The sequence below is a fragment of the Macaca nemestrina genome, chromosome 3 (genome assembly GCF_043159975.1).
Source record: "Macaca nemestrina isolate mMacNem1 chromosome 3, mMacNem.hap1, whole genome shotgun sequence".
NCBI classification, from domain to species: domain Eukaryota; kingdom Metazoa; phylum Chordata; class Mammalia; order Primates; family Cercopithecidae; genus Macaca; species Macaca nemestrina.
The window spans coordinates 146,351,570-146,363,927 of NC_092127.1; the positions used below are offsets into that span (position 1 = coordinate 146,351,570).

The 12,358-nt window shown below is 40.7% G+C and overlaps 1 protein-coding gene across 2 annotated transcripts in view; it reads left to right on the top strand.

Annotated features, from left to right (window-relative positions):
• The window catches only part of LOC105496875 (glycerol-3-phosphate acyltransferase 3), a 70,702-nt gene that overhangs the window by 5,950 nt on the left and 52,394 nt on the right, over window positions 1–12,358 (top strand). For both annotated transcript variants that reach the window (XM_071093602.1, XM_024797616.2), the window contains exon 3: window positions 2,319–2,385. In XM_071093602.1, the coding sequence (XP_070949703.1) occupies window positions 2,319–2,385 (67 nt within the window). The remainder of the gene's footprint in view (window positions 1–2,318; window positions 2,386–12,358) is intronic.

Consider the following 12,358-nt stretch of genomic DNA (forward strand, 5'->3'; position numbering starts at 1 on the left):
AAATGAGTCTGAAATGAACAATGATTGATTGTTTACAACATTTTATTTTAATTATATCTTTGGTTTACTTACAAATGATAATAGGCCCTGAAGCTTTAAGTGAAAAACTATGAAAACAGTTACTTCAGTTGAGAAAAGCTGAGTGGTATTAGTCCAGAGTTTGAGAACTCGTGCACTAAATCTGCAAAAGATAACAGGATGCAATCAGATTAAGACTGAGTCTTATGATTTAGTCACTTGTCACTGGAAGCTGGAAAGACTGGCCTCTATTTATAGGCTGTTTTCTAAGTGCAAATGGCATGTTCTTGTTTGGCTCTGTGGGTTGTTTTGAAGGGTCCTGACGTAGTCAGATATCATGCGTTACTCCCTGACCTTGATGTACGTTTTAGGTTATTCTCTATCAGTTACGTTCTTATTTGAAAAAATTTTTAACCTCTCATCAACAAACTCTTTTGAGCCTAGCAATAACTGAGGTTTTTGACTTGGCCTATTAATAAATCTGTCTCTGGGCTGGGTGCGGTGGGTCACACCTATAATCCCAGCACTTTGGGAGGCTGAGGCATTTGGATCACCTGAGGTCAGGAGTTTGAGACCACACTGGCCAACTTAGTGAAACCCCATCTTTACTAAAAGTACAAAAATTAGCTGGGCTTGGTGGTGGGTGCCTGTAGTCCCAGCTACTTGGGAGGCCGAGGCGGAAGAATCACTTGAACCCGGGAGGCGGAGATTGCAGTGAGCCGAGATCATGCCATTGGACTCCAGCCCGGGCAACAAGAGCGAAACTCCTCAAAAAATAAAATAAAGTAAAATAAAATAAAATACGATATAAAATGGTAGCTCACTCCTGTAATCTCAGCACTTTGGGAGGCTGAAGCCAGTAGATTGCTTGAGCTCAGGAGTTCAAGTACAGTCTGGTTGACAAGGTGAAACCCGGTTTTTACAAAAAATCTAAAACTTAGCTGGGAGTGGTGATGCGGGCCTGTAGTTCCAGCTACTCAGGAGACTGAGGTGGGAGGATTGCTTGAGCCCAGGAGGTCAAGGCTGCAGCAAGCCCCTGTCTCAAAAAAAAAAAAAAATTGTCTCTGCCCCTTCAAGGGTACTTATGTTCAATTATAATTATTACAATACTTTTTAGTGTAAGAGCCCTGGGGATTCTCTAGAATGAGAGACTTGAAAAGTTCACTAGCAGTTTTTGAACTATGATGTTAATAGTGAATAATTTGGGAAGTGTGTAAAAAATGTATAAAGAAAAAAAAAATCACATCCGGGTACATTTTTTTATTTCCTAGGTACCTTCAAAACAACACGAGAGTTGTTTTCCAGTTCTTAAATTCCCTAAAATCTGTAGATCTTCATAATTATAACATTTTCCTATGCATCTTCATAAGTAACCATGTGGACAGACGATTTTCTGTAGTTAATGATTTCTTTTTCTTTTTCTTTTTTTTTTTTTTTTGAGAGAGTCTCACTCTGTTGCCTAGGCTGGAGTGCAGGGGCCTGATCTCTGCTCACTGCAGCCTCTTCCTCCCTGGTTCAAGCAATTCTGCTTCAGCCTCCAGAGTAGCTCCAGCATGCATCACCATGCCTGGCTAATTTTTGTATTTTTAGTAGAGATGGGGTTTTGCCATGTTGGCCAGGCTAGTCTTGAACTCCTGACCTCAAATGATCTACCCTCCTGGGCCTCCCAAAGTGCTGGGATTACAGGCGTGAGCCAATCGTGCCTTAGTTAATGATTTCATCGAGTCCTTTCCAGCTTTCCAAGTCTGTGCTGCCTCTTTCTGCAAGCTTATTTCTGATGCATCTTTGAGTGTGTCCTACCCCTGAATGTCTAATTTGTTGTGAAAATACTTATACTTTATGCCCTACATTTTAGGCCCTTACATGTGTCATCTTGTTTAATGTGACAGCAACCCTATGGGATAGGATCTATTATCCTTATTTTACAATGAGGAAACAGAGGCCTATAGGGAATAAGTAATTTTAAACCCAGACATTCTTGATGCCGTGACCTGTACTCATGCCCCCCATGCTTCACAGCCTTCTCAATGAGTAATTTATCAGGACACCCATGCGTGTGAGGTGGTTGAGAAAGGGTAAATATTGTCCTTCCCACATTTTATTAGGGCATTATCAGTAACTGATATAAAAGTATACTTGGGACTTGGAATACTGCTATATCAGAGATTCACTGGAGTTATCTCTTTAGTTCAGATACTGTCACAGCTTGATGTGTAATTTCACTTGTGTATAATATGGTTGAAGTAGTTTATGTTGTGTCTGTGGGACAGTTTAAATTAGTATTTCTTGTTTTTGAACAGTGGGCCACAATACGAATTGAAAAAGGAACCCCAAAGGAGTCGATTCTTAAAAACTCTGCTTCTGTTGGTAAGTTTTCCTTTTCATTATGATTGTTACCATATTCAAATTGCGTAGATGTAAACCTACCCAATTTGAACTTGAAATATGCAGAGAGCAGTATGTTCTATAGGCTTTGGATCTTTCATAATTCTGTCAGTGTAAAATAGCAGCTGCCTGAGTTTTCATGGACTTTTTATTATAAAGGTGGTAATATGTGTTAGCTCCTCTATGTGTTCTTATAGGTATTGTTTTCCTTTCTAAGGGCATGCATTTGAAGATGGCTGTCCATGGTTTTAAAGATGTAGTCAATGGCCAAAAGAAAAAAGAAAAAGAAAAAGGCTAATGGGAGTTCCTGCGAGTTAAAACCTATTATTGAGGTTTCATTAACCAACTTGTGATTCTCAAAGTATGTTCCTCAAAATACTCTTTTCTGATGAAGGCTGATTGGTAATACATGAAATAAAAAATAATTTTCTTGTGAAATAAGCTTAGGAATCATCACATACTCCACTTTCCTTTTGGAGAGTCTATTGCATACTAATAAAGGCTCAGAAAAGTCCTGCAATAAAGAAACATGCTTGACCAGGTGCAGTGGCTCACGCCTGTAATCCCAGCACTGTGGGAGGCTGAGGCGGGCAGATTGCTTGGGCTCAGGAGTTCAAGACCAGCCTGGGCACATGGTGAAACCCCGTCTCAACAAAAAATACAAAAATTAGCTGAGTGTGGTGGTGCGCACCTGTAGTCCCAGCTACTAGGAGCGGGGCTGAGGTGGGAGGATTGCTTGAACCGTAGAAGTTGAGGCTGTAGTGAGCCGTGATCACACCACTGCACTCTGACCTGGGCAATACAGTGAGACCTCATTTGGAAAAAAAAAAAGTCAAACTATCAAATACTTTATTGGAAGGAATTTATCTTCTGGAAGCTTTTCTAAAAGGAATTGTAGAAATTGTATTCTATATCGAGTTTTGGAAATAACAAAATATTTGACTGAAAACATTGGAGTATTTTTGTAAAATCGAATTATGATTTTCAAATGATTGAAGCAACTAGTAGAGCTTCATTGTGTATACTTAAACACCAAAATATTATCACCAATAACATTTTTACCAAGTCTGGATATTTCTGGCTATATTTTATCCTTTATAGCCAGATACCTTCTCTGAGATATAGCAGATCTATAATTTTAAAAAATTATTCTGAGTTCATTTAAAAATGTATGTCCTTATGATTTAAGGAAAGAACAAACTTTCTTGCTGGTTTTCTGTTGTGCTTGGTGAGACTGAGCTGTTGATCTTGAGTGAAAATCAGTGAGCCTTAATATATTGGGGTGATTGCGGTATATGTTTTGGGCCATGAATTTTAATTTAATTTAATTTTCTTATTTACATTAAGTTAGTTAAATTTTCTGCTTTTGAGACAAAGTCTCACTCTGTCCCCGAGGCTGGAGTGCGGTGGCGAGATCTTGGCTCACTGTAACCTCTGCCTCCCAGGTTCAAGCTATTTTCCTGCCTCAGCCTCCTGAGTAGCTGGGACTACAGGCGTGTGCCACCATGCCCAGCTAATTTTTGTATTTTTAGTAGAGATGGGGTTTTACCATGTTGGCCAGGCTGGTCTCAAACTCCTGACCTCAAGCGATCCTCCCACCTCAGCCTCATAAAGTGCTGGGATTACAGGGCATCAGCCATTGCACCCGGCCAGGCCATGAGTTTTAAAGGACACAAAGTATTTCAATTTGGCAGGTGATGGGATTAAAAAATCAGTAGATGAGAGGGTCCAGTAGCATGGGTTTAGTTTTTTTTTTTTTTTTTTTTGCCTATGCAGAAATGAGAACTTTTTTAATATTTATACTTAGTGGATTACTATTTTTATTGCAATCTTTGTCAAACATCTGCTTTTTCTGTTTTTGATCTTTGTCTTTTCCATGGTATCTCCAGGAAAGAATGGAAGTGAACAGGAGGAGAAAATAGAAATCATAATATTTTAGAGTAATGCTGATGCCTGCAAAATTTGTCGTATTTCATTCAGAGTGTCTGCCCTTCCTTGTAGCCTGTGAAATTGGAAATTGACTCTCATAGTTATTGAACAACTGCAACATGTAGGGTTGACAAAGGATCCAAAGTTGATTAAGACATGGTCCCTGTGGGGAGATAGGCATTTCACAGACCACTGTGATAAATACTGAAATAGGTGCATAAGCAAAGGACAGTGTGAGATCTCATTTCGGCTCTGATATGTACTGCTTTCGTCTCTGCTAATCCCACAACTGTGCATGGTATGCAACTCTGCTCCCCTCCTGACTTGGTGCTTGGGTATCCAGGGGTACTTAGTACCAGGGGTATTAAGTAAGGGGTGTGTGCCCTGTTGATACATACTAGTGTTTGGAGTCATCTGAGAAGTAGTGTCACAATCCTAGACAGACTGATAGAGGGTGATGATGAAACATTGAGTACTTGTGTGCTTGGCTGGTGCAGTTTTTGGCCTTGAGAGCACCACGTCTCTGTATCAAAGTTTAGGCAAGGGTCACAGGCAGGCCAAGGACCCCAGGAGTGTGGGTACAATTTTGAGATGTGTCTGAATGATATAGTCCTGAAAATAGATTTTGAGGAGCTGAGAGGAAGAGTTATGCTTATTTTCTGCACTGAAAAACTTCCTTCTGCTGCTCTTTCATTTAGTGAAACACACTTTTTTTTTTGAAATGCATTTCAAGTCTCCCCAGTTAAATCCCTCTTGCATTGTATTTCTTCTGTGCTTTTATTGAATAAGCCAATTGAAAGGTGAGCCTAGGCAAATTATTAACTGTGGTTAAATAATTCTCTTCTGTCTTTGGTCATATTCTGCTGTGTCTTTTATTTAAAAGCTATTTAATTTGTTGAGCTTCAGATATGATTATGGGTAAATCTTGTTAAGAAGTCATGTTATTGTACTTTCACCTTCCTCTTCTTCTTCCTTTTTTTTTTTTGAGATGGGGTCTGGCTGTATTGTGCCAAATTCCTGGCCTCAAGCAGTCCTCCTGCCTCAACCTCCCAAAGTGCTGGGATTACAGCCATGAGCCATAGTGCTGGGCCGTACCTTACTCTTCTAAGCTTAAGGACTTTTCCTCATTGTTAACACAAAAAAGGGTAAATCTTTTTCCCCACTTCAAGTAACTATTTTATTCTGAGCATTAAACTTCAGTGGAGAATATAGTTACCCTTCTACCCTAGTTTTGTCCCCTGAAAGCAGAAGTGCTAGAGCCACAGCATAGAAGGCTAGGACAAGAAAATACAAGAATAATGGCTTGTTTGCTTCTTTTTATCAGCTGTGCTTTTGTTGCTCCAGCCATAGGACAAATGCATCTCCTCGGACCCTGGGACTTGGTCTGACTGAGATCTTAGCAACTTTTATTTTAGCCTGTTTTAAATATACAAAGGATTGTTTGACTTTTAAGAGGCACCGGCCTTACTCTTTGGGCATCTGATTTTCAGGGATTATGATGCTGTTAGGTTTGAGTTTGAATTTGGTTCATAGCTTTGATAGTAATTGTGATTAATATTAGTAATTATGTAATTTTAGTGACTCAAGATGAATTCTACTCTAATTGCATTATGACACTAGGACATTTTGAATGATTACCATGAAAAGTCACCAAGCATGAATAAAGGCCTGCATTTACCTGGGAGTGAGTCATAAACACCACAAATACATAAAGGCGGTAGCTTGTCTTTTGGCATTGTTCCCTTAGAGGGTGATGCTGGCGTGACTCAGCATTGTTGGCCACAAAGTGCACACAACCACTGCAAGTCCTACACCATCCCCTGCTCCAGCAGCACTGCACACGAAGACTGTGGTCGCATGGCCTGCTGTTGATTTAGCCCCTGTGCTGAATTTCTCTCTGCCTTGTATCTCATGCCCCCAAGTCTCTTTTGCCCACCTAAACACTCAAAAAGGAGAAGGTACTAAGGTGAAACTTCTGTTGTTATACCTATTCAGAGAGAATTCAGGTTGCCTAACATGGCCCTCTAATTTTACTTTGGGAATTTTTTTCTGTGAGGCAATTGACTAACTACATGAAATCCTGTATACATTGGTTATATGAACATTAATAAAATCTTATACATTCACAGAAAAATATAGGATCATATTTTGTGACAGAAGTTTGAGAAATATGAAGTCAGGTGGGGTCATGCATGCCTATAGTCCCAGACACTTTGGAGGCTGAAGGGGGAGGATCTGGAGTTTGAGGGTAGCCAGGGCAAAATAGTGAGACCTATCTAAAAAAAAAAAAGAAAGAAATTTGAGGAATATTTTTATACACTTATTTTGTTTTGGGCAGGCCGTTTTTGATAGTCTAAATTAGCTAACTTAATTAATGGTGTACACTCTGAATACAAACCAGTATGTGTTGCCCTCAAGAATATGAAGTATAATGCATCTAATGGGGTTATCTTATTGATACAATACAGGAAGTTGTCATATATATATATATGAAACATGTATTAGTATGTGAAATATATAAACTTATCATATATATGAGAAACATTATGTATTAGTATGTGAAATATATATTATTAATACATAATATATACATAATATATATTATTATTTTTAAGACAGTGTCTCACTCTATCACCCAGGCTAGAGTGCAGTGGTGCAATCTTGGCTCACTGCAACCTCTGCCTCCTGGGTTCCGGCAATTCTCTTGCTTCAGCCTCCTGAGTAGCTGGAATTACAGGGGTGCGCCACCACACCTGGCTAATTTTTGTATATATTTATTATTATTATTTTTTTGAGATTGAGTCTGGCTCTGTTGCCCAGGCTGGAGTGCAATGGTGTGATTCCGGCTCACTGCAACCTCTGCCTCCCGGGTTCGAGAGATTCTCCCACCTCAGTCTCCTAAGTATCTGGGATTACAGGCATGCACAACCACGCCTGGCTAATTTTTACATTTTTAGTAGAGATGGGGTTTCACCATGTTGGCCAGGATGGTCTCAATCTCCTGATTTCGTGATCCACCCACCTAGGCCTCCCAAAGTGCTGGGATTACAGGCGTGAGCCACTGCACCCTGAGTTGTTAAACTCATTTTTGGGGGTTAAATTGATATTGTAAGCATAAAAAATAGAAAACCTCAACCAAATAAAACATTAGTAATCATTCAGCTAATGTTTATTCTGACAAATAGAACTAGTTATATATGAATGGAAGATAGGTACCTTCTTGAGGTGTGATTTGATGGTTATCTGCTCCAAAACAGCTCCATTCAGCCTGACCAGTGCCTGGAATTTAAACTTAAACCTATGGAACAAAAGAGTTTTTAATAAAAATACATTACCTCTTAGAGCTGGTTTTCTCAACCTCAGCACTACTGATACTTTGGATTGGGTAATTCTTTGTTGTGGGGAACAGTCCTGTACAACGTGAGATGTTCAGCAGTATCTCTGGCCTCTACCCAGTAGATGACAGACAGTAGCACACTCCCATTTGTGACAACCAACAATGTGTGCAGACATTGCCAGTTGTCCCCTGGGGGCACTTCTCTCTCTTTCCCTCATCCCACCCCTGCTCATTTGCGAATCACTGCTCCTAGAGAAGAATGCATTAGTGTATTGGTACCCACTATCGTTAGCATGATTTTAGTTTTCTAACAAGTAGGCCCTTGAAGGAGCAGAATTTGATTTCTACAGTTTTTGGTGGTTGATTTGGGGAAGAATGGAACGACAAAGTAAGGCATAGGTGGGGGTGGTTAGATGAGCAGCAGGGTTAGCAGATGGTAGAAGAGGAGGCAGGTTCCTTAAGGAAAGGTAGAAGCAGACAAAGAAATCTTCCTTCAAACTTTGCCTCATAATCTAATGAGAACATACTGGTCTATTTTGGAGGGACCTTTACTTTAAAATGGATTAGAGACTGGCATATAACTGTGCTTTATGGACTGAATGTCTATGTCCCCCCTCCCTAAATTGATATGTTGATATCCTAACTCCCAAAGTGATGGTATTAGGAGGTGGGGCCTTTGGGAGGTAATTAAGTCATGAAGGTAGAACCATAATGAGTGGGATTCGTGCCCTTGTAAATAGGGGCCCCAGGGAATTGTGTAGCCCCTTCCACCATGTGAGGACACAGTGAGAAGATAGCCATCTGGAAATCGGAAAGAGAGCCCTCACCAGAACCCGACCCCACTGGCCCCCTGATCTTAGACTTCCAGCCTCCAGACCTGTGGGAAAATAAATTTCTGTTTTTTGTAAGCTACTCGGGCTATGGTACTTTGTTATAGCAGCCTGAAGTGACTAAGGCAGTGCTCTAAACCTCTGAAACTAAATGACTTAGCATTTAACTTTGACCACTGATGAATGAGCAGGATGAAGTGGTTCTGGCAGGAAATGAGAAGGTAAAAGGTCAGATCAGGGCTATGGTCTTGTAACTGCATTGCGAAGTGATGGGTGTGAAGAGAGGGAAATAAGCCTTGAATCACAGAAAGGAAGGCTCCCATCTAAGGAAACTAGCTAGGACATTCATAAAATGTCTTGAATTATTTTTTAGATTGTTTTTCTTTTCAAATAGTAGTAACAACATGGATAATATTCCTGTGCCTTACCTCTATTTTCAGTGAAACTAGTTTTAAAATTTTCTGTCTCTAGCACTAACTGCTGAAGTTCTGGTTGGTGATTTAGCTGTATTAGTCCAAAGCCCCTCAGCAGCTTGGAAGAGGGTACTTGCATCTCAGAGTTGTGGAGGTTTGAAAAGGTTGAGTGAGAACTGAGATTCAAAGATTATTTGAGGTCTGGTGCAGTGGCTCACACCTGTAATCCCAGCACTTTGGGAGGCCAAGGCAAGTCGATTGCTTGAGCCCAGCGGTTCAAGACCAGCCTGGGCAACATGGTGAAACCCCGTCTCTACAAAAACTACAAAAAAAAGTCAGGCATGGTGACTCAGGAGTCTGAGGTGGGAAGGTCTCTTGAACCTGAGAGGTCAAGGGTGCAGAGAGCTGAGATCGCACCACTGCACTCCAGCCTGGGTGACAGAGTGAGAGCCTGTGTCAAAATAAATAAACAAAACAAAACAAAATAAAATAAAATAAAATGAAATGAAATATTTGAGAGTGAGAAGATAATAGGATCAGACAATAGTCCCTTATAGTCAGCTCAAGAATACATAGCCTTTTATTTATTTATTTAGGGAGACAGGGTCTCCCTCTGTTGCCTAGGCTAGAGTGCAGTAGTAAGGACCACTATTTACTGTAGCCTTGACCTCCCAGGCTCAAGCTGTCCTCCCACCTCATCCTCCTAAGTAGCTGGGAGACCACAGGTATGCACTACCAAGCCTGGCTAATTTTTTCCTTTTTGCAGAGGCAGGGTCTCATCATGTTGTCCGGCCTGGTCTGTAACTCCTGGGCCCAGGTGATCCTTTCGCCTTGGCCTCCCAAAGTGCTCGGATTAAAGGCTGCCTGCCTTATTTATTTAGGGAAGTTCTCTTCACTGTTGATAGGAGCAGACCTCTTAGCTAGTATCTACCGCACTGAAAATCCAGCTTGTCATTTTAGAAGTATTTCCCAAACCAGGCTCCCCACCCTCTGTATATCTCCTGGTCTCTTTATCTCCCAGAGAAAAATCCCAATTAAAACTCCAAAGCTTCTTTATTTTGTTTCTATCTTTTAGGCAAGAACCTGTCAATAATAGTAATCATAGTCACCACCATTTGTTAAATATTGGCCCCACTCTTCCAAATTATTTATTATATATGAGGGGGTCTTGTTAACCATCATTTTACTTGCTCTACATTGCATGGCTGGTCAAAGGCAGCTTGAAAAGAATCTCAGTTTGTCTGTTCTACTCAAAAGCCCCTGTTACCACTTCCTACTACTCTCTTACTATGCCTTTCTTACTAGCTCCTCTGGGCCATACTTTCTGATTCTCCTTTTGATGTTTAAGGTGACTCTTCTACACATGGAATGGAAGCTCCCTCTTCTTTTCTTTTTTTTTTTTTTTTTGAGATGGAGTCTTGCTCTGTCACCTAGGCCGAAGTGCAGTAGCGTTATCTCGGATCACTGCAACCTCTGCCTCCCAGGTTCAAGTGATTCCCCTGCCTCAGCCTCCTGAGTAGCCAGGATTATAGGCGCATGCCACCATGCCTGGCTAATTTTTGTATTTTTAGTAGAGACTGGGTTATGCCATGTGGCCAAGCTGGTCTTGAACTCCTTATCTCAGGTGATCCACCTGCCTTAGCCTCCCAAAGTGCTGGTATTACAGGTGTGAGCCACCGTGCCTGGCCTCCTCTTCTGAGAATTGGCTTTGTCACTGTGATATAATAAGAAATATGTATTGGACTTCTGCTCCCTCTCCCTTTCCTGGCACATAGGTCCTAAAACCTTTGGCATCTCTGCAGTGATAAGTGATAGTATCTTTGTATATGCTGTTGAGATGACTGGTGGCTGGAAGCTCCTGGATAGCCTCAGGATGGTGGCTGATTGCCAGGGGAGCCAAACATGTGATTAGAGGGTTGGAACTTTCAGCTCCCCTCCATATTGCTCCCCAAAGGGCAATGGTTTAATTGATCATGCTGATATCCTGAAGCCTCCATAAAAACTCAAAAAGACAGGGTTTAGAGAACTTCCAGGTTGTTGAACACATCCAGCTGCCTGGTGGGAGGTGCACCCCAGCTTCATGGGAACAGAGGCTTCTGTGCTAGGGACCCTTCTGAACCTTGTCGTCTGTGCAGTCTTCATCTGGCTGTTCATTTGTATGCTTTAAAATATCCTTTGTAATAAATCAACACTAGTAAGTAAAGTGTTTCCCTGAGTTCTGTGAGCCATTCTAGCAAATGACTGAATCTGAAGAAGGGGCTATGGGAACCCTCAATTTATAGCTGGTAGATCAGAAGTACCAAAGGCTTGGACTTGCATTTGACACCTGAAGTGGAGGTGCTCTTGTGGTCTTGTAGAACTGAGCCCTTCATTTGTGGGATTTGACTCTAACTCCAGGTAGATAGTGTCAACATTTAATTGAATTATGGGACATTTAACTGGTGTTGAAGAATTGTTTGGTGTGGGAGAAAAACCCACACATCTGGGGTCACAGGAGTGTTCTGTGTTGTGGTGAGAGTATAGCAGAAGAAAAGTCAGTCTGTTTTTGTCTTGTTATGTAGTCACTTACCAGGAAGCTCATGACAGTTTGTCCTCAAGTCGTCAATGACATTTTTGAAGAAACAAATCTATTGAGAATGTTTAGCATTACAATCAAAGATACTCTACATAAATGCCAAACCACAAGGCTGACATTTTAAGTGAACTGATGGTTCATTTGACAGTGGAGTTTTATAAATGCTTCTGTGTTGTGGGATTTCTTGTTTAATCAAATTAGCTGTGTCCAAATCAACAGAGTTAATGTGTGCTGCCAGCCAAGATGTGGGTCAACTGTGTGTTGAGTGGGTTGTTAAAATGTTAGTCATTAAAATGGAACTCTGTTGAGACCATTCTGGCCAACATGGTGAAACCCTGTCTTGACTAAAATACAAAAAAATAGCTGGATATGGTGGTGCACAGCTGTAATCCCAGCTACTTGGGAGGCTTAGGCATGAGAATCGCTTCAACCCAGGAGGCGGAGGTTGCAGTGAGTCGAGATTGCACCACTGCACTCCAGGCTGGGTGACACAGTGAGACTCAGTCTCAAGAAAAAAAAGAAAAAGAAAAAGAAAAAGAAAAAAAAAAAAAAGAGGAACTCTGCCTGTTGTTCTCAACACTGGTTTTTTTTTTTTTTTTTTTTTTTAGTGCTAACTGACAACTAACTGATTAGTGTCCACAGCTCCACCCCCACCCCCATTTAGGCATCAAAATTCACAGTTAATTATGTGGCTAATACTTATATTTGGGGTTAAAATTTTCCTATTTTATAATCAGCACTGATTATTTTGTAAGTTTTTGGAGAACTACTGGAATATGTAATGATGAAAAAAGAAATAGATTTTCTCATCTACCTTTCTCAAAAAAAAAAAAAAAGTAAATTTATTACTTCTAGCCTGGTATTTTTCTTA